This window comes from Prionailurus bengalensis, chromosome D4, assembly GCF_016509475.1.
Source record: "Prionailurus bengalensis isolate Pbe53 chromosome D4, Fcat_Pben_1.1_paternal_pri, whole genome shotgun sequence".
Classification (NCBI taxonomy): domain Eukaryota; kingdom Metazoa; phylum Chordata; class Mammalia; order Carnivora; family Felidae; genus Prionailurus; species Prionailurus bengalensis.
Window position 1 is genome coordinate 72,462,150 of NC_057359.1, and position 22,596 is coordinate 72,484,745.

At 42.3% G+C, this 22,596-nt stretch overlaps 1 protein-coding gene across 2 annotated transcripts in view; it reads right to left on the minus strand.

The window, feature by feature from the left end:
- The window catches only part of SUSD1 (sushi domain containing 1), a 251,374-nt gene that overhangs the window by 112,192 nt on the left and 116,586 nt on the right, over nt 1-22,596 (minus strand). Inside the window, exons 14-17 of one of the 2 annotated variants that reach the window (XM_043565904.1) lie at nt 22,233-22,491; nt 17,718-17,757; nt 7,043-7,136; nt 6,003-6,716 (exon numbers count right to left, since the gene is read on the minus strand). In XM_043565904.1, coding sequence (XP_043421839.1) covers nt 6,716; nt 7,043-7,136; nt 17,718-17,757; nt 22,233-22,491 — 394 coding nt within the window. In that variant the 3' untranslated portion in view covers nt 6,003-6,715. Of the gene's footprint in view, nt 1-6,002; nt 6,717-7,042; nt 7,137-17,717; nt 17,758-22,232; nt 22,492-22,596 lie in introns of those variants that run through there. The other variant, XM_043565905.1, reaches the window with a different exon arrangement.

Sequence of the window (22,596 nt, forward strand, 5' to 3'; positions counted from 1 at the left end):
GGGGGGTGTGTGTGTGTGTGTGTGTGTGTGTGTGTGTGTGTGTGTGTGGAGTATTACTTGGCAATCAAAAAGAATGAAATCATGCCATTTGCAACTACGTGGATGGAACTGCAGGGTATTATGCTAAGTGAAATTAGTCAGAGAAAGACAAAAATCATATGACTACTCATATGAGGACTTTAAGAGACAAAACAGATGAACATAAGGGAAGGGAAACAAAAATAATATAAAAACAGGGAGGGGGACAAAACAGAAGAGACTCATAAATATGGAGAACAAACTGAGGGTTGCTAGAGGGGTTGTGGGAGGGGTTATGGGCTAAGTGGGTAAGAGGCATTAAGGAATCTACTCCTGAAATCATTGTTTCACTATATGCTAACTAATTTGGATGTAAATTTAAAAAAAATAAAAAATAAAATTTAAAAAAAAAGGAAGTTTTTTGGGGGCACCTGGCTCAGTCAGTTGAGCATCTGACTCTTGATTTTTGCTCAGGTCATGATCCCAGGGTCATGGAATTGAGCCTCGTGTTGGGCTCTGTGCTGGGCATTGAGCCTGCTTAAGATTCTCTCTCTCTCCCTCTGCCACTCTACCCCATTCATGATCGCTCTCTCAAAAAAAAAAAAAAAAAAAAAAAAGAGAGTGTGTGGAGTGTGTTGTTAAACTTCTGGATTTCCCTCAAATTGATAGCTAAGAAATGATATCTTACTAATTTGCATTTTTCTTAAAAGTGAGGTTGAACATCTTTTTTTAAAAATGTTTTAGAGCCATTTGCATTTCTTTTTTGTGAGCTATAGTTTCATGTCCTTTGACCCCTAATTGGACTTTTTGTTTTGACCAAATTTCTAAGAAACTGAAAATAATAGGTTGCCAATACGTCCACATTCTAAAATGAGGTTTTTTAAATAGTCTTACGACACCTGATATCCAGGATGTAAAGTGATTTAAATGGAAAAGGTCAAAAGAGAGAAATTCGTTGGAGAAAGCCATTGGTGTCCCAAGAATTTTCAATCCCCCACCACAATGACAAGGGGATCTTTCCTCAGCCTGGAAAGAGAAGCTTCAAGGGGACCCCACACTCAGAGTTTCTGACTTGCGTCCCGTAAACCTTTGAAAGACACGCTGGCCTGGTAGCGGATTCCAAGGATAAGAAACTCAAGGGTCAAGAAGCTGAGGCTGTCAGGGCAGCAAAAGGACAAAAAAGGGGGATCCACACTGGGAACAAGCTACACTTCCACTAATGTGAGGACAAAGGGTCAAATGAATAAGGAAACTTGTGTGGCTGGAGTGACCTGTGAGAGCAGGCGGTCCTCCATTTGGCATGGAAGGATCCCATGAGTCCAGTGGATACCTGGGAAAGTAATTATGTTGGGGGAGACACCTTGGTGTGACTTCTCCCAAAAAAGGACAGACTTCCAGGGCAGGACATCTCCAGGAACACCAGTAGTGAGAGGCCATGGGATACACGTTCAGGGGCAGGAGCTGAGGCAGTGACTTAAGAGGCCAGGATAACAAAATAGAAAATACCTAGATATACATAACACAAAATAAGCATAAGCTACCTTGTAAACTGAAAACTAGAATACTCTAGAGAGGGACACACACAAAATTAAATGGAGACACAGTCCATGTTGCGAGACAGGAGCACTCTTTATTGACCACATGCCCCCCACTCCAACCAAAAAAAATATTAAGATTTTGGGGGGAATATGACCAAATAGTTCCTTAGTTTATGTATAATAAATATGTATACATGAATAAATATATACTAAGATCTGAGAATAATCTGAGAATTAACAGAAAGAGTGGTAACTTAATTTTACTTGGTACTAAAAATCCTATTTTAAAGTTAGAACAGGTGGTATTGGCACAGAAATAGATCAGCAGAACAAAGGAGAACATTCAGAAATAGACTTTGGTATCTAATTCAGTATATAATTCAAACCACTAGGGGAAAAAAGTCAATGAATATTAATAGGACAACTGGCTAAAACCATTTAACAGCTTAATTTAAAGAAAAAAAAAAAAAAAAGATCCCCTCTGTCCCGAACCTCTCTCTGTATACTAAAATAAATTTCAGATGGATTAAAGATTTAAATGTTTTTATTTTTTTTTTAACGTTTATTTATTTTTGAGACAGAGAGAGACAGAGCATGAGCTGGGGAGGGGCAGAGAGAGAGGGAGACACAGAAGCTGAAGCAGGCTCCAGGCTCTGAGCTGTCAGCACAGAGCCCGACGCGGCGCTCGAACTCACGGACCGTGAGATCGTGACCTGAGCGGAAGTCGGCCGCTTAACTGACTGAGCCACCCAGGCGCCCCTAGATTTAAATGTTTCTTAAAATTGCTGAATTACATTTATTACCTTGAGATTGGAAGGTCCCTCAAGCATGGCACCAAAGATACAATATATAAGGAAAAAATGGATAAACCTGACTACCTAAATTTTAAGGTTTTGTGTGGCAAGATATGACACAATCAGGGTCAAAAGAGGGAATGATAAACTAGAAAATTTGTTTATAAAATATATGACAGCCAGGAATAAAAATTACTATGATACAAAGAGCTTTTCATATCAATAAAAGACAAACCAAGTACCGAGAAAAAAGGCAATTCACCCAGACAGAATTACAAATGACCAGTCAACATGCAAAAATAAAGATATGCAAATAAAGCATGGAAACATCATTTTTCACCCATCAGATTAAGCAAGATGAAAGATATCAACAGTGGCCAGTGGTGCTGAGGCTTTCTACTGGTGAGATTGTAAACTGGTATAAACTTTCTGCTAAGATTCCTCTGACAATACGTAGTAAACGTAAAACATATATCATTTTCAATTTCACACAATTATACAATTTGTATAAGAATAGTAAACATCTGGAAACATCCTAAATACATAATGCACAGAAGAGTATTGGCTAAATAAAATATGGCACAAAATTCTAATGCGGTCACCATTGACTGCATTTAAAAAATGTGCCCAGAAATGAAAGAAGCAGTTTACAAAACTACACATGTAGTTTGACCCCATTTTTGTAACCCAAAAAATGGGTTGCACCAAAAAATGTATGGATATGGATACACATGCATACACACACACATCACCAAAATGATTCATTTATTCTCCTTCTCTCTCTCAAACAATACGAACACTGCTTTTTTAATTGATTTGCTTCAATGTATCACCTGTCCACAAACTTAGGCACAAAGAAAGCCCCATCCTCTTTCCTCTCCAAAATGCAGCACTTCAGTTCAGCAACAACAGTCATGCAGGCAAAAGTCCCCTAAAGCACTAATTGATTGACTACTACTAACATTGGTTTTCTCTTAGATGAATAGAATGGAAAAATAGAAGGTTTAGAAACTCCAAATGTGAGATCAGCAATAAAAAGGGAACACCTTTTTACTTCCTTTAACATCACTTTAAGTATTAACTTGATCCCAAACTAATGTGGAATTGCAAGATAATCACTTTTGCTCTGGTCTTGGGTTAAGTGCCCAGCTACAGTTTCAGGTCTTGAGTCAGAGACAAACTATTACCTATTTCCCCTAGTTAACCTCCAACTCTTTGGTGATTTGTGGCTCCTTGTAGAAGAGATCTCGGGGGGAGATACCTTTTACTGAAAAGATAGATAAAAGAAGATCGGCTACAGTAGAAAGGTCAATGGTTAAAATACATACATGGAGAGAGAAACACAAAGGCCTGACTCTCCCCAAAACCAAAAGGATGTCCAAAGGTGAGCTCAAGGCCAGTCAAATCCCAGGAATGAGGACTAGACTTGCATCAGATGACTCAGCCCCACAACTCAGGTCACATACCTGTCTGAACCCATTTCTCCATTCTAAAGTGGGAAAAACGGTAACCCCTAACCTTCCCACCACACACGATTGCTATGAGGATGGAATAGAAGAATGTGTATAAACAAAAACTCCAGTGGAGATAAACAAAAACCTCAGGCATGCAGACACACAAATCAGCCAGGGAACAATCTGCTCCTATCTGGTCAACCTCTAATTTTGATTTTTAACCTAGAAGGGAGCTCACAACTGGGTCCCAGTGCTCACCTCTACATGCTTCCCCATGACAGTCAATAGGGAGAGATCCTGCCTCCATCCTCAGCTTGGACCTGGCTTTATTTAGAGGCACTCCAAAGCGACTCCCAAGTGCTGCCTGGGCAGCCCTTGGGCAGACAGACCCTGCATTCTCCTGGGAAGACCCACTATTGCTCTCCTGAGATGCCCTCCCCACCTTAACCACGAATCCGCTTGGGGGGGAAAAAAAAAAAAGGAACAGTATTGTGGTAAAGCTCCCAGGTGAATTTAGAGAACCTCAAGCTGCCCGCCGCCATGTTTATGAGGAAACTGTTAGAAAAGAACTGCAGAAAGATATACATCCTTTCTGCAAACTTCAGCACCTGCTTCTGTTCAGTAATACTACTGAGCAACTGTGTTATGTACTCAGAAGTACAGTTTACTGAACATTTTACTTAATATTTAGTCAGTTATTTTACCCAGAAACTTTTGATACTGAGCAGGTGGGATTTCTTGCTTTCAACGACAATTTTGCCAAGTTCCCATGTGGACCACAGTAACTTCTTTGGCAGTTAATTTTAGAGCTGGAAATTAAGGGGGCTACAGAAACATATGGTGTTTACAGAACCAGTAAAACAACAACAACAACAACAACAATAATAATTAATTCAGATTCTCTCTTTGGATAGAGGAGACTTTAGGAAAAACCTTACTCATCAGAGACCCTACCCTACAGTAACCACAATAATTTGTAAGGATTCCAAATTTCATTCAAGAGCTGTGAAAATAGTATGAGTTTGAATAGTTGCACATAAAGATTAAAAGTAGAAAGGTATTTGTATTAGTCTTTTGAGAACTCTACTCTATAAATCACCTAAGATGAGAGCAGGAAAGTTTCTTTTTTTTTTTTTTTTTCTGAAATTTATTGACAAATTGGTTTCCATACAACACCCAGTGCTCATCCCAAAAGGTGCCCTCCCCAATACCCATCACCCACCCTCTCCTCCCTCCCACCCCCCATCAACCCTCAGTTTGTTGAGAGCAGGAAAGTTTCTAAACACTCATCTGCGGTTGTAGTCCAAGGTAGTACCTCAGAGGACAAAAGACAACTATTCCTAATACTGCCTAAGCCGGCAGGGCCAGGGGCCAACAGCTGTCACTGAACATCCAGGTGTCAGGATATTGCTTCCCTCTCTCTGACTCTTCCTAACTGAGGAGATATACTTGGACCTGGATCTCCCAGGGCAGCTTCATAGACAGTTTCCACCTGTTTCTACTGTTCCTATTATTTCCTCATCTGTAATACACAAGCTCAGACCACACAGATGTGACCCTCACTAACACCCAGGAAGCTCATGGAGAGAGGACACACAAGTCCATCCTATCAGAAAGACTGTCCCTTTTCCTCAGGACTGCAACACTGCACAGTTCCAGGGCCACGTACATATGCACCTTGCCCTGAGGTTATACAATATAACTGTCTCCTGGTTTCCTCCCCCTTGCTTTTTATTCTCCAGGCCTAGAAGAGGGAGAAAAAGGATAATACCATTGTTACTCAGGAAAGCCACACGCCTCTGTCTTCTCCATTCATTTCTTACTGAGCCTTGGAATTACACCACCAGTTAGAGAAGAAAGTTAAAGAACACTGATTCAGAGTTTAAAAGCCAAATCTAGTACATTCCGTCTGTAAATTCAGCAAGTTGACGGTGGGCCCACGGCTGCTTGCATTTAATGTGTCATGATTCATGATAAAGGAACAGTCATAGTTATTGAGGTTGTAGGTAAAGGGGAAGATTACACATCACTCACATTCTTCCCCCTTCCCTATGAACACATGGATTCTGGCCATGGGCTTTATAATGTTTCAACCCATTGTTACTAAAGGAAGGCAGAGGTCATTTATATCAGAGAGTAATAAAAAAGGTAGACAAGGCTGCTATAAACTTTGGTGTGGAAGAGAAGAACTGACTAAATTAACAGAATATTTTTATTGGAATGAAAACTTGTGGCTTTTGATTACCTGTAAACCAATGGATCTGTATCAAAGCGACACTGCCTAACACACATTGCAGGGAACTTACTGGAGTCAGGCCGGGTTAGTATACTATTAGCATGTCGATCGATTGTAAGAAAAGGGTTGCTTCTAAAATGTTTGACAAGTTTGCCTACTGTCAAAGAGCTCTATCCTTTTGAATGACCTCCTTCATAAAGGCAAATTCTAGCCCAAACTTAAGTCCCCCTCATCGCTCATTGTAAAAGGATGAATCCCAAATTAATTCAGAGATGCCATAAAGGAAGATGCAGAGACTCTCTTGTATTCAATGTCCAGAAGAGCTGACTCTCAGGTATCACTCAGAGGAAGACAAGGGTCCAGCCCACATGATCTTTAGCCTGCGGTCAATATTATATTGTATATCAAGGGTCTCACGTTCACACACAGAACTGGTTGTGTAGCAAGCAGAGAAGACATCAGCAATTCCCGAGTTTCCTCCTTTTGGGGAATTCCACAGAGGTATTCACCATCCTGAATCCAGAAACGGGACCAAGCTGGGAATGGAAAAAGTTGCGGACCCATACACACCTGGGTGGAAGCCACATGGGGCCTCTGTCTAGGCAGGCACCTGAGAAACAGCCATAACATCTGCCTCAGCACCGTGCATCCTCCACAGGTAGTGCCCGTCTGCAATCTAGATGTGGAGGAGGAAAAGAGTCCATTGACACACTCTGGTTTTCCCTTGGTGTATCTCTATGTGCAGCTCATGTACCCTCATGGGAAGCAGCATGGGAAATCAGCACAGCCATCACCAACCCTGCTCTTTTTCTGCACCAGAAGCACATCTCCCTCCCTGCCCAAAGGTGTAGACTACTCGTGCCTTTCACCTGCTGAGTGCTGAGCCCAGGACAACCTCTGCCCACATCCCCTTTGGCTCTCTTCAATCCCAGCTGTTCTCATGACTCCAACCCCATCCTTCCGCCATTCCACTCATTTCTCAAAAATGACAGTCTCACATACCACACGGCTGAGAAGGACAGGAATGCGAGAATAATCACAACAGCCACGGAGCCCAGCCCAACGCCCACCATCTGCTGCAGCATGAATGACGAATCTGCGGAACAAAACCACATGCTAAGCCCACAGCAGGAATCGTGGCCTTCCCAGGAGGCACAGGTGCACCTGTGCTCACTACATTTTAACCCAGAGCTTGGCCCCATTTACTAAACCATCCCAAGAATGCTCAGAGTGCCTCTGTGTCCCCTGAGTTGGCCTGGAGGGTGTAGGGCCTAAGGAAAATACAGTTCCAAGGGATTTCTGAAGAGGAAATAGAAAACCAGGCCACATTCAAGTTACAAGGGATAAAAAAGCTCATCTTGTTGTGAATACAAATACAGCAGACCGTGTTGCTTGTATTGGTCCTCTCTCAACCAATTATGCCTGAAAGTTTTTATAGGCAGTTTTCGTTTGCGTTGAGGAAGAAAGAAGTCATTCTGACATCGTTTGGATTTTTGCTCCAAAAATGATAGGTAGGTCCAGTGGTCAAACACAGCAAACAAATCCTCCCTGCCGGATAGAGTCATATGTCATTTTCCCTGCACACCTACAAGGACAGCACCTCTCTGCTCTGCTCAGCAGGTTGCCATGAGGATAAAGTAAGAAAATTGATGTAAAACCTCTTTGGAGGATGTGTATATGTTCTCTTTGGGGGGTATCATATGTCAACCCCAGGGGGATGCTTTGTTATAAACCAAAAGACACCCACATTTGAGTTGCACATTTGGGCCAAGTGACTGAATCAGAGCATCGTGTTCTACACTAAAGGGCTCATTTTCATTTGCAAACAACTTATTTAGCATTTACTATATGCCAAACACTGTTCTAATTACTTCTCCTAACTACCCAGTGAGGACTATAATAATAGTGTATTGCAATAATAGTGCCCAGCGTAATAATAGTACATGGGACACTATTATTATTATTATTCCCGTTTTACAGATGAGGAATGGAGGCACGGAGTGGTTCAACAACTTGCCCAAGGTGACCTAGCTAATAAACAACAGAGCCAGATCCAAACCCAAGCTGTCTGGTTCCAGCATCTTTGCTTTTAACCATAACACCATGCTTTCCCAGTGCAGATCTGAAGCTACATGGTCTACAGCAGAGAAGGTCATGTTCCCCCTCGTGTAGGCCCTGTCCTTTCCTGCACAGGCTGAGGATGATGGGGTCTCGGACTGTAGCAGTGAAAAGACCAACTGTGCAATGGTGCCACCAGACATCGAAAAGATCTTGCAGGATGACCCTGCATGCATAGAATTAGAAAGAAAAATACCGAGGCACCTGGGTAGCTCAGTCGGTTAAGCATCTGACTCTTGATTTCGGCTCAGGTCATGATCTCATGGTTTGTGGGACTGAGCCCCACATTGGGCTCTGCACTGACAGCACAAAGCCTGCTTGGGATTCTCTCTCTCCTTCTCTCTCTGTCCCTCCCCCACTTGCACGCACTCTCTCTCAAAATAAATAAAACGTAAAAAAAGAAAAAGAAAAATTCCATCAAGCCATGGAATAAATGTAAGGAAGCACAACTAAGTCCAAATTTTGCCAAATGACTTGCCGTGGTTTTTACTGCCGGAACATCCAAATATTTCTTTTTTTTGTACCCTCCTGTTACCAATGCCCCAGGCACATGCTTAGTCTGCCCCTTGGGTCATCCAGCACTGCCTTGGAAGAGTTGAAAACAGCAAAAGCAAAGCTCTGTTAAGTAAGGAGGGGCTTGAGAGGAAAATTAGTAGCCCCTGGACTTGAGACCCTCAAACATAGATGACTCTCTTCCTTGGGAGTGAATGAGGCACATCTGAGAAGAGTTCCTGCTACTTAACTTTTTCATTACTTAATTTGCACTACAGCAGCCACTGGACACAATGTGGCTATTTAAATCTACACTAGTTTCCATTAAATTAAAAGTTCAGTTTCTCAGTCATACCATTTCAAGTGCTCAATTTCAAGTGCACATTTCAAGTGCCCAGTAGCCACACGTGGCTAGTTGCTACCATATTGGACAGCACAGCTTCAAAATCTTCCCACTGTTGCAGAAAGCTATGTTGATTGGCACCTGCTCAGATCTCTCCAACCAGGCTGGGAGCAGTTGGGTTCTGTTCTCTAATAGGGTAGCTGGCACCAGCAAAAGCAGCCATGGACTACACTTCTTGCTAAAAAGCTCTGCAAAATCCATTACCTCAGAAAGTGTTTTCAGGAGACTTTCTGGAAAAAAAAACATGGCTTATGCTGTTTGGCTACCTTTAATATTCAGGGGAAAGAAAAAAAAATGTCTTGGTGTTTTAAGAGGCCATACTACAAAATGGAAGGATGTGGTTACACTAGAAATTAGTGGTGAAAAAAAAAAACAAAACTAGGAGAGTGACTCACATTATTAGTAATAAACAGTGCGGTATCAGCATAGGAATGAATATACTGGAACATAACAGCCTAGAAATAAACCCACGTATACCAAATAAATTTCAGAGCTTAAATACTGAAGTCGGGTTGTCCAAGTCTGTAACTGTGGACTCTGGACAAGTTGCTTCGCCATTCTGTGCCTCAGTTTCCCCACTGAGGGATGATCGAGTAACATGGGAATGATAATAACAGTGTCCACCTCATTGGGTTATTGTGAGAAACAGATGAGGTCAGTCATGTTAGCACTGTGCCTGGCACACAGTAAGCAACTGGCAAATGTTAGCTATTGTTAATTATTGTTTTGTTACTGTTTCAAATCATTAGGGGAAATGACACATCACTCGTAACTAGTGTTGAGAAAATTGGCTGGCCATTTAGAATAAAAGGATTTTGACCATTTGAGCTTATACTATATATGCCAAAATAAAACCTGGACAGGTTAAAGGCTCAAATAGCAACCTAAAAAAATTAGAACAAAATGTAAGTGAATGCCTACCTAAAATATTTATCTAAAGCAGGTGAGAATTTTCTAAGCATTATTTACTAATGCAGAAACCATAATGCTAACTGCTGGGAACTACTGTGGCTCCTACCACAAAGCCACCTCTTAAAAGATTTTGCCTGGCCTTGACTTCAAGTTATCATCGACTACACTTTGCAAAGCCTATCTTCCTTCTACAAAGTTCCATGTTCTTTGCTCATCTCCAGCCTGCTTTCTCTTCACCATTTCTCAAAGACCACTTGCAGTGGTCCACTGGCTCATGTGAAAACTGTATGAACCTGCATTATAGAATGTGCTTCATCCAGGTCAGAAGACTTTATGTGAAGCAGTTAGCTCTTCTCTTGCTTTGAAATGTCCCCTCACAAACCAACAGGACAGAAGCAAAGTGGGAGTGCATGAACCTGACTTTCTCTTGACCATCCACCAGCAGGACATCATTTACCCTAAGCCACAGGCCTGCCCAACTACTCCTTACCCTACACAAAAGTATTGGACAATCATCTTTTTTGTTCTGCATAACATGACTTGGGTTCTGGCTCCAGGCATGGTTCTTGCTGGTATGCATCTCTTGGTCTACTTTGTGCATGTAGTCTGTGAAAATATGAGTCCATCCAATCCAAAGTGTTCACAGTGTAGCCACACAAGATTTCTTTAGGGACTTCCCGCCGTTAATTCCTCACTGAGAACATTTACAGGTGACCATTTGTATTACATTTATTAAAGTTCTGCCATCCTCTGGTTACCCTCCCTTCCATGGTTTCATGCTATGAAATCATGCTTATTTTTATTCTGAATCACTTGTAGAATATTCTATCAGAAACTGAAGTGAGTGAGTCATGTGTTATATCACAGATTTGCAGTGACTCAACCTTGACAGAGTAAATCCATTAGGCTAAACTCCACCATTCTCTTCAGGGTGGCTCCCTGAGGAGGTACAGTGTTCAGGAGGAATGACAGGCCTTCTCTGGGCTTATCTTCAACTCTTGCACTAATGCAAATATCACAGGTGCTGAGGAGCAAGTTATAAAGACCCTGTGCCTACTCTCAGGCTCTGGGACAGCTTGAAAACTGCCTATGGAGGTGGACATTTTTTTCATGAATTTACACAAGCAGGGCCATTTCCTGAAAGCAGTAATTCTGTTCTCCAAAAGGTACAAATAATTAGCACCATGACTTCTGTTTGGCATGTGAAATTCCTGTCTGCTATTCTAGGGTCTCCTCACTTGAATTCCCTGCAGAGGAGGAGACGGTGAAGGAGATCAAAGTAGAAGATTAATTTAGAGATAAGTAACACCTGATGAATCAGCAACTTTTTAAAAATTCATTTTCGGGGCGCCTGGGTGGCTTGGTCGGTTAAGCGTCCGACTCGCTTAACCTGAGACTTCGGCTCAGGTCATGATCTCACGGTCTGTGAGTTCAAGCCCCGCATCGGGCTCTGTGCTGACCGCTCAGAGCCTGGAGCCTGTTTCGGATTCTGTGTCTCCCTCTCTCTCTGCCCCTTCCCTGTTCATGCTCTGTCTCTCTCTGTCTCAAAAATAAATAAACGTTAAAAAAAAATTTTTTTTTAATAAAAAAAAAATTTCATTTTCTACCGCAGCTTCCAAATTACCATAAACTTAGCAGCTGGCCCCCATTCATTAGCTCGCACTTCTGTAGGCCAGAAGCTCAGGCACATTGTGACTGGGTCCTCTGTTCAGCGTCTTCCAAGGCTGAAATCAATGTGTCAGGTGGTCTGCCTTTCCCTCTGGAGCCTCTGGGGAAGAACCTGCTTCCAAATTCCTTGCAGCTGCAGGACTGAGGTCCCCATATTCTTACCGGCTATCAACCATTAGCGGCTCAGCTCCTATGGGCCACCCACATTCCTGCCATGTGGTTCCCTCCATCTTCAAAGACGGCAGGAGAAACCCTTATGTCAGATCCATCTCTCCCTTTGAATCTCCAATCTCCCCTGTTTCTGACCCCTAGATCCAGACTGAAAGGGCTCATGTGAAGGTCAGGTCCATCTGGATAATCTATTTGGGATCTTAATTACATCTTCAAATCCTTTCACGGCAACACTGAGAATAGCCTTTGAATGAGTAAATGAGAGAAGGTGGGTGTCCAGCAGTGGCCACATTATAATTCTGCCTACCACAATTATGCAGGTTTAAAATATGCATGCGTGTGTGTGTGTGTGTGTGTGTATACGTACATGTGTGTAGCGTATACAAACATAAACATACACACTAGGATTAGATCTTAAGGTAACTCTTCCCTGGCTTATTTAAGTATTACACTTCCTATGCTTCATTTTTCATCAGACTATGCGGCTGGCTCACCAGTAATCATCCAACCCAATGGGTTCCAGGCACTGCTCCACTCTTCAAACGTGTTCCCTCAGGGTATGAAATCTAGTATGAAAGGACAAGTGCACCAGTTTCTCTAAAGTATGGCAGAATGGCTAAGGAGAGGGAGAGGAAGAGGGAAGAAGGGAGAGAGAGAGAGAGGGCGTTCCTGCCTGTTGAGTAAATTTTAAGAAGCTTCAGGGAGGAGACAGCATTTGATTTTAATCTTGATGAATAGGTGGGATTGTAACAAACTCGTGAGCAAAGATTACAGGAAGGTTATAAGGCAATCCAGGTGGAAATAAGCAAGTAACCGTATGAGCAAAGACACTGAGGAAAATAAGCAAGGGCCGTAACCAGAGAAGAGCTAGCACATCATTTTGAATGGAGAAGGAGAGATGCAACTAGAAGGGCATGCTGGTGTCCGAGTGAGGCCTTAGAAACCAGTCTAAAATGTAATGGAGAACCATGGAAGAACCATCAGGGGAAACAGGAAAATCAGAGCCACAGTTTGGACAGATGAGTCAGGCATGTAGGCTGGAGTGAAGAAGGAAACCCTGGGGTGCCTGGGTGTCTCAATCAGTTAAGTGTCCGACTTCGGCTCAGGTCATGATCTCATGGTCCGGAAGTTCAAGACCTGCTTCGGGCTCTGTGCTGACAGCTCAGAGCCTAGAGCCTGCTTCGGATTCTGTGTCTCCTTCTCTCTCTGCTCCTCCCCGACTCTCTCTCTCTCTCTCTCTCTCTCTCTCTTTCTCTCTCAAAAATAAACATTAAAACAAATTTTTTTTTAAAAAAAGAAGGAAACTATGAACACCATGATGGAAGAGGAGAAAGGAGGCTTTGCCCACTGTCTGTGCTACAGATAATAAAGGCCTATGCACAAGGGGACGAATCCAGAAATGACACCAGCACACCCTAGGCGTAAAATGTGGCTGAAAGGGAAAGGGTCACTAATGACTCAGGGGTTTCATGCCTATGACTGAAGAGTGTTCTGTGATTACAGTGTGTGATCATCTCCCATATATCAAATGACTTTGCTTTGTGACCCAGGAAATTACAGACTCAGTACTTTGTGGCTGGAAGGGATCAGAAAGATTGTGGTAAGAGGCAGCTGAGAACCTGCCAAGTTAAATATAATTGCAAAGGCCCTCAGCTGTTTAGTAGCAAGGCTCAAGCAAGGAAGCCCAGGCCTCCCCATTTCCCATCAAACCAACTGCTGGTTCCCTGCTAATCACAAAGCCCTTTTAGGAGCAATCTGCGTCAGGTAAGTAGCATAATTGGTCACTGGGCAAAGGCAAGAATGGGGCCATTGCTCGGCAAATGAACTGGAACAAGTTCAGGACTAATCTGGATCCTGCAAATTATTTTGTGAGATGGCAGTCTCCAAAATTTTTGCGAAAGGCGACTGCCAAAGGTGTGTGCACGGTACAGGTAATGTTTGTACAATATAGAGTAGAATTGCCTTCAGAATTTCAATATTACACTGGGTTTTCTATTATCTCCAGAGCCTCCCAGTAGTTTGATTTCAAAGGTTTGAACCCTCTTTCAACACTGGTTTTTAAGTTGAGAGGGGGTAAAAAGGTACCACCAAAAGCCACGTAGACATTTCCAAAGCAAAATCCTCCCTGTTAAGTTAATCACAGTAGAATGACTATAGCCAGCTCTTTGGCCATTTCTTCCACCCAGTTTGAGTTTGCTAATCATATCAAACAGCTGCTGAAAGCCGTGGATTCTGGAAGCTATTTCTATGTCCAGGAGGCCTGCACATCTCCATTCTTCTGATAAAAGCACCTTTTTTCTTTGTGGGAACTCTATTCCCATCCTTATAGCCTTAGGGAATGGATTGGCTGCAAAATGTCCAAATGTTGAAATACGTGGCTATTTCTTGTGGCTTTCATTTAAATTCCATGAGACGGGTGGGGATGCAAGCTGGTGCAGCCACTCTGGAAAACACTATGGATGTTCCTCAAAAAACTAAAAACAGAACTACCCTACGACCCAGCAATTGCACTACTAGGTATTTATCCAAGGGATACAGGTATGCTGTTTCGAAGGGACACATGCACCCCAATGTTTATAGCAGTGCTATCAACAATAGCCAAAGTATGGAAAGAGTCCAAATGTCCATCGATGGATGAATGGATAAAGAAGATGTGGTATATATATATATATATACAGTGGAGTATTACTCGGTAATCAAAAAGAATGAAATCATGCCATTTGCAACTACGTGGATGGAACTGCAGGGTATTATGCTAAGTGAAATTAGTCAGAGAAAGACAAAAATCATATGATTTCACTCATATGAGGACTTTAAGAGAGAAAACAGATGAACATAAGGGAAGGGAAACAAAAATAACATAAAAACAGGGAGGGGTGGGGCGCCTAGTGGCGCAGTCAGTTAAGCGTCCGACTTCAGCCAGGTCACGATCTCGCGGTCCGGGAGTTCGAGCCCCGCGTCAGGGTCTGGGCTGATGGCTCAGAGCCTGGAGCCTGTTTCTGATTCTGTGTCTCCCTCTCTCTCTGCCCCTCCCCCGTTCATGCTCTGTCTCTCTCTGTCCCAAAAATAAAATAAACGTTGAAAAAAAAAATTAAAAAAAAAAAACAAAAAACAGGGAGGGGGACAAAGCATAAGAGACTCATAAATATGGAAAACAAACTGAGGGTTGCTGGAGGGGTTGTGGGAGGGGGGATGGGCTAAATGGGTAAGGGGCATTAAGGAATCTACTCTTGAAATCATTGTTGCACTATACGCTAATTTGGATGTAAATTAAAAAAATAAAATAAAAAAATAATTCCAAGACAGGGAGCTTAGCCCATCTACATACAGAAGTGTAACGACACACATCTTTGTTAAGAAAGACCCTCACTAATTATGCTAAGTGAGATAAGTCAGACATAGAAAGACAAATATTATACGATCATATTTATATGTGAAATCTAAAAAGGGAGAACTCATAGAAATAGAGAGTAGAATGGTAGTTGCCAGGGTCAGGGGGGTGGGGAGAAATGGGGTGATGTTGGCCAGAGTACAAACTTCCAGTTATAAAATGAATAAGTACTAGGGATCTAATGTACAACATGGCAACCATAATTAACAATACTGTATTAAATACTTGAAAGCTGCCGAGAGAGTAGATCTTAAATGTTCACACATAACACAAATATACATGGTAATCATGAGAGCTGATGGAGGTGTTAACTAACTTCATTGTGGTAATCATTTTGCAATATAGATCAAGTCACCACCTTAAATTCAATGTTATATGTAAATTATATCTCAAGAGAGTAGAAGGGGGTGGGGCACAAAGACCCTCGCTGCCTGGCAACCACAATCCAATGGTCTGGTAATGCGCCTTGCCCAGTAAAAAAGCCATGTCCTCTGCTCTTTTGGAAGCTGGTGTCAGTAGAGATTAAAAAGATGGGAAATAAGATTAGAAGACAAGCAGACAAATGAAGGAAGTCTAATTCTCCAGGTCCCTTCCCATCATTTCCTGCTAAGCACCCTCTACTGACAAAGTAACAAATCCCCCATTGTGAAGTGCTCCGAGCTGGAGTCCTCCTGGAAGCAGAGTTCTCCAGGCACTTCCTTACCACCCCAGCCTATTGTTTTATGCTGCTCTGAGGTAACAGACAGGATTCAAGGGGTTAAACTGATACTCCAAGCTAAGAGCAAAATTCCTCAGGGTGTTGCTAGGACTCATAAACCGCAAAGAAAAAAGGTCCAGATACAAAGGTCATAAACTTGACAGGATTTCTGGTATTAAGCAACAAACTAATGGAATTCCTAGGAATCAAATCCACTGGCTGGCTGCCTGTTGGTTTAAAGAAATGTACTGCCAGGGAAATCCCAAGTCTGGCAACCAAGGAGCTGTGATTGCTCAAGTCCTGAGGCAGTTCTCCCACCTGGACAACTGCCCGTGGGAGGAAGAAGGTTTAAGCTACACAGCACCCAGCTGCTACATCTCTTGTGTCTGTACAGCTCTGGAGGAAAGGGACAAGGGTACTCACTCTCCCATCGGGCAGACCCAGGAAAAGACTGAGGCAGCCCATCTAACCGACCAGGCGGCTCACTCTGCTGCCAGGGCAGGGGATGCCAGTTTTTCCCATCCAGCAGGATGTGGTCGCTGTTATGGGCGCCCTGACCACTGCACAGCCTTTTATCTTTTCCTCCTTTCTAAATGAAAGTGCTTATTGCGCTTATTCAGTTTCCCCTTTCACATTATAAACTGCGGTTTGAGGATGCTTACATTGGGCATTTAGTCATAGATTGCTAACAGATCGTGAGAGGTCCCCCTGGATTTGATCAAGAGGGATGGACCATCCTCAGGAATCCTGGTCTTGGAGCTGGATGCAGTAACAGACCCACACACAGTTGTCGTCCAATAGAATTCTACTTGTGGTTGTATAGAGGATAATTCTTCCATCATGGAGGGGGTTTTTCTTAAAAGTATACATGTAAGTGTGTGCACATGCGAAGCAGCTAAATGGCTCAAAGCAGTGGACTGTTTTGCTCTTTGTATTGGTCTGTCAACATGTTTCTGCGTGCCTCTTTTCCTGATGGGGATCGTGTCCACCTCTCAGTGCAATCCGAGTGTCGCTGTTCATGTCAATCACACTGATCTGCCCCCAACCAGCCACATGAATAAGCCCAAAATCCAAGGTAGGCTGTTCATAGTACATAGTACTCTAGGAGGTGGTACCAGTCTCCCACGGACAGGCACTTAATCTAGGAGAAAGGGTTCTTCCCCTGAATTGAAAAACTTTCTCTTCCCACTGGAGTTGCTAAACTGGGCAGCTGGTGCCCATCCCTCTCCATCGCATGGCTTATTGTAGAAGAAAATGAAGCCAACCCATCCTTAGAAACAGAAAGCAGAGGGGTGCCTGGGTGGCTCAGTCAGTTAAGCGTCCAACTTTGGCTCAGGTCATGATCTCACAGTTCATGAGTTCGAGCCCCGCGTGGAATTCTGTGCTGACAGCTCAGAGCCTGAAGCCTACTTTAGATTCTATGTCTCCTTCTCTCTCTGCCCCTCCCTTGCTTGTGCTCTGTCTCTCAAAAATGAATAAATGTTAAAAAAAAAAAAAAAAAAGAAAGAAAGAAAGAAAGAAAGAAAGAAAGAAAGAAAGAAAGAAAGAAAAGAAAAGAAAAGAAACAGCAGAGACAGAGGCAGAGTGTGCCACTCCTGGTCTCAAGTCCCAAGTGTCAGTTTCTGGAGTCCTGGTGCCCTTGTAGGTTTGGGTCCATAAGCTCCCCACCCCCATCCTTTTCAGCTATGGTCTTTTGCTTAAACTAGTATGAGATGGGTTTCTGTCACCTTTAACAATTTAAAAAGAAATCTCATTAACATAACTCGATGCTGCAGGCTGGAGGGGAGAAATAAGGACAGGATGCTTAAGCAGAAAATGGTTTTACCTTTCACGTGAGCCCAAACTGCACAGGAGCATCTTCTCACCTATAAAGGAAAACACAGCAACACGTTTAACTAGGCAGCACATGACATCAGTTTAAATAATACATTTTAGCCCAGAAAATTTAATGTTCTATTTCTCTTAATTTGGATGAAAATATCTTTAAGGCCTCTTCTAGCTCTAACATAGCATACCTTAGCCATGTGACTACTAAGTATTCGAGGGACTGGCATAGGTAGCAGGGACAGAAGTGACCCTGGGGATCAATTCTATAGCTTCTCGAAAGATCTCACAAAGCACACACTATGGGTAAAGGACAGAAATGGCAATGAGTTTCATTCCCCTGGCCAGCTCTGAGCAACTGGCATTGACTGCCTGTGAACTCTGTTGAGAAAGATTCCGAGGTCACATCCAGTTCAGCAAGATAGTGATGCATGTGATAGGCTAGGCTATGAGAAGCCTTGGCATATAATAATACTTCACCTCTCTAGAGAATACTTACCCGGCTGCCTCAGTTACCCAAACAGTAGCCAAGGGCCAGAAAGAGAACAAAATAACAACAACAATAGTAATAACATATGAAAGCTCATCCACGGTAGAGGAGACCCACAAACTCATTGGAATGAAATACCTTCTCTTCTCCCCCAGTTATTATGTGCATATTTGTCTGTTAGGAATGGCTGGGATTACTCTGCAAAACATTCCCCAGAGGAAGCTAAATAGCAGGGGTTAGAGAAGGATCCCTCTAAGTTCAAAAGGAAATTCTCTTTCAAGTGACAACCTTGGGCAATCTGGTTTTCTTAAAAATTGAAAAAATATATTTACACTGACAAATTCTGGGGAAAGCTCAAAATGGCCATAAGCTTTTGAATGTGACTAATTTTGCCTTGATGCTAAGTGCATCTAGTGGAAAATAATATCCAATAATAACCAGTGAAAGGGATCTAACCTTAATAACCAGTAAGGCAGGTACTTGGGAATGGAGTATATTAAAGGAGAGAAATTGGTGGGGCCAGGTGAAGAAGGGAGCTCATTAAAACAGAATGTCATGACCAGATTTACATTTTACAAAACTCATTCTGGCAGTTATATGGATCAAGGAGACAGAGTAAGAGACAGGAAGATGAGTTAGAAAATTTGATGTTCAGGCAAGAGATGTCAAAGGCTAAACAGTGTTAATGAGGAAGGAGAGAAAAGGATGATTTTACACAGCATTATGGTGATAGAATAGATAGGATTTGATGATGCACTAGACAAGAAGATAAGGAGGCAGGAGGCAAGAATTATTCCTCCATTTCTATCTTAGCAACTGGGTGCATGGTGGTGCTAGTTACTGGGACAGATACACAGAGAACTGGGAGAACTGGAAAACACTTCCTGGTTTCAAATTTTACTCCAAAGCTATAGTAATCAAAACTGTGTGGTGCTGGCATAAAGACAGACACATAGACCAATACAGAATAGAGAGCCCAAAAAGAAGCTCTTGCATACATATCAAATAATTTTCAACAAGGGTGGCCAAGAACATTCAATGGGTAAAGGAAATCTTTTTGACAAATGGTGCCAAAGAAGATATACAGATCTTTTTAACAATTGGATTTAGCAATGATTTCTTGGATGTGACACCAAAGGCATAGGCAACAAAAGAAAAAATAGACAAACTTGACTTCATCAAAATTAAGATCTTTTGAGGATGTGGAGAAAAAAGCACACTCATGCACTGTTAGCAGGATGCAAACTGGTGTGGCCACTGTGGAAAACTGTACGGAGGGCCCTCAAAAAATTAAAAATAGAACTACCATATGATCCAGTAATGCCACTATTGGGTATTTACCCAAAGCATATGAAAACTGAATTGAAAAAAATATATGCACCCCTATGTTTATTGCAGCACTATATACAAGAAGCAAGATATGGAAGCAATTCAAGTGTCCATCAATAGATGAATGGATAAAGATGTGTGTGTGTGTGTGTGTTGCTCAGCCATAAAAAAGAATGACAACTTGCCATTTGCAACAATATAGAGGGATCTAGAGAGTATAATGCTAAGTGAAATGAGGCAGAGAAGAGACAAAGAGGAATAAAACTTCTAAATACAGAGAACTGGTTGATGCCCAAGGGTTGGTGGGTGGGTGAAATAAATGGGTGAAAAATGAAATAAATAAATGAAATACTGAGTTCACTTATCATGATGAGCACTGAATAATGCACTGAATTGTTGAATCACTATATTGTACACTTGAAATGTAACACTGTATATTAATTATACTGGAATAAAAAAAAGAAGCTTGTAACATTAAGAACTTTTGTGCATCAAAGGGCACTTATGACAGAGTAAAAAGGCCATCCATGGAATGGTAGAAAATATTTGCACATTGCAAATCTCATAAAGGATTAATATCCAGAATATATAGAGAACTCCTAAAACCCAACAACAAAGAAATAAATAACCTTTTTCAAAAATGGGTAAAGGGAGGCATATGGGTGATGCAGTTGGTTGAACATCCAAGTTTGGCTCAGGTCATGATCTCATGGTTCAGTTTGTGGGTTTGAACCCTGAGTTGGGCTCTCTGCTGTCAGCACAGAGCCCACTTTTGATCCTCTGTCCCCCCTCTCTCTCTGCCCCTCTCCTGCTCACACACGTGTGTGCATGTGTGCCCTCTCAAAAAGTAAACATTAAAAAAAATGGGCAAATGACTTGAATAACCATTTCCCCAAAGAAGATATAAAAGTTGTCAAAAGCGTTTTGAAAAGATGCTCAACATCGCTAATCATTAGAAAAACAGAAGCCCAAACCACAATGAGACACCACCCCACATCCATTAGGAGGGCCATTATCAAAACAGAAAACAGCAGTTCTTGGGGAGGATGTAGAGAAAATGGAATAATTGTGTACTGTCGGTGAGAATGTAATATGGTGCCACTGCTGTGTGGCAGTTCTTCAAAAAAATACAAAGATAATTACCATATGACCCAACGATTCCAACTCTGGGTCAATGCCGAAAAAATGGAGAGCAAGGACTCAAAGGAGATATTTGTACAGCATGTTCATAGCAGCCTTATTCAAAATAGCTCAAAGATGGAAGCAACCCAAGCATCTATCCACAGATGAATGGCTAAAATGTGGTGCATACATACAGTAGAATGTTAAAAAGGGAGGATGGGGTGCCTGGGTGGTTCAGTCGGTTGAGAGTCCGACTTCAGCTCAGGTCATGATCCCACGGTGGTGAGATCTGGTTCCCACTGGGCATGGAGCCTGCTTGAGATTCTCTCTCCCTCTGCCCTCTTCCCCACTCATGCTCATGCACGTGCACTCTCTCAAATTAAAAAAAAAATTGGGGCGCAGTCAGTTAAGCATCCGACTTCACCTCAGGTCATGATCTCACAGTTTGTGGGTTCGAGCCCCACATCAGACTCTGTGTTGACAGCTCATAGCTTGGAGCCTTCTTCAGATTCTGTGTCTCCCTCTCTCTCTGCCCCTCCCCTGCTCACACTTTGTCTCTCTCTCTCAAAACTACACCTTAAAATATTTTTTCTAATTAAAAAAATAGAGTGTGTCTTGGTCGTAAGTATGTGATGAACCTTATAGTCCAGGTGGCTCAGATGCATTAGTCAAGAGATGTTTCTATTGAGGTGCCTGGGTAGCTCAGTTGGTTGAACAGACAGCTTCAGCTCAGGGCATAATCTCACTGTTAGTGGGTTTGAGCCCCACATTGGGCTTTGCACTGACAGCAACGAGCCTGCTATGGATTCTCTCTCTCTTTCTCTCTCTCTCTCTGCACCCTTCCTCCACTTAAACATTAAAAACCTTTTTAAAAAGGAGATGTTTCTAATAATATTAATACAATGTTTTTCTAATTTCCATCACCAATCTATGTGACTTTATCCCACTCTTCGAGTTCTCCTGGGACAACCCATCACAATGGCTCTTCCAGGAGAACTTCTACCCGGCCCACTGATCCAGCTCCTGCTTTCTGCCTATCCAACTCACTAGATTTATTCATTATACAATGACTACATAGTTCTAGGTAGAAAGAACCACCACTGGAATAACATAGTCTTTCTAAGGATAAGGAGAGGTGGGTATGGCCGAGGAAGCAATGGAAGGAGAAAATAGGGCAGTGCTGACGTTAATCTGCCTCTCCTTCCTGCTTCCAAGACAGAGTGAGGGGAGGCGGCAGCTTGGCAGGAGTACAAGGAAGTGACAGGGAAATCTAGATGTTCCTTTCTAACTAAGGCTTCAGAAGTGCAGTAGGATGAGGGCATTCCAAGTTTGGAAGAACCAAAACTAGGTCAGTCCAAGCATAAATCCAGCCAGGTCCTGCAGGAAGTTCAGAACATCAACCTCCTTAAAGGTTTCACCTGCCCATCATTTATAAAGGCAAAGTAGTCAACACATTTTTATGGTTATTACATGCAGTGTCCATCTCCAATACCAGGAAAACAAATGTCCAAACATTTAACTTTCACATGAAAAAGAAAACAGAGAAGTCACAAGAGTTTTTAAAGAAGTATATACCTTATTCCATTCACTTGTGATTCGTAATATAATGCAGTAATCATTCCCTTTTCTCAAAGGTGCATTATAGTATTTCCCATAGTACAGCCTGTCCCCAATAGATATCTCCATGGCATCATCTGGGACATCTTTGGCCAGTAGTTCGGCAGCCACATATCCACTGGCATCAGAGGTGTTGCTAAAGAATGAGGTAGCCCCTTCAGAATCACAAAAAAAAGTGCTTTGGAGGGCCAGGGGAAGCACCAACACCTGGTAGGAACTGGAAATAAAAAGAAAATGTCTATCAGACCCTTGCTTCATTCATTTATTTATTCATATTTATTGAGCACCTGCTATGAGAGAAACACTCCTCTAGGCACTAGAG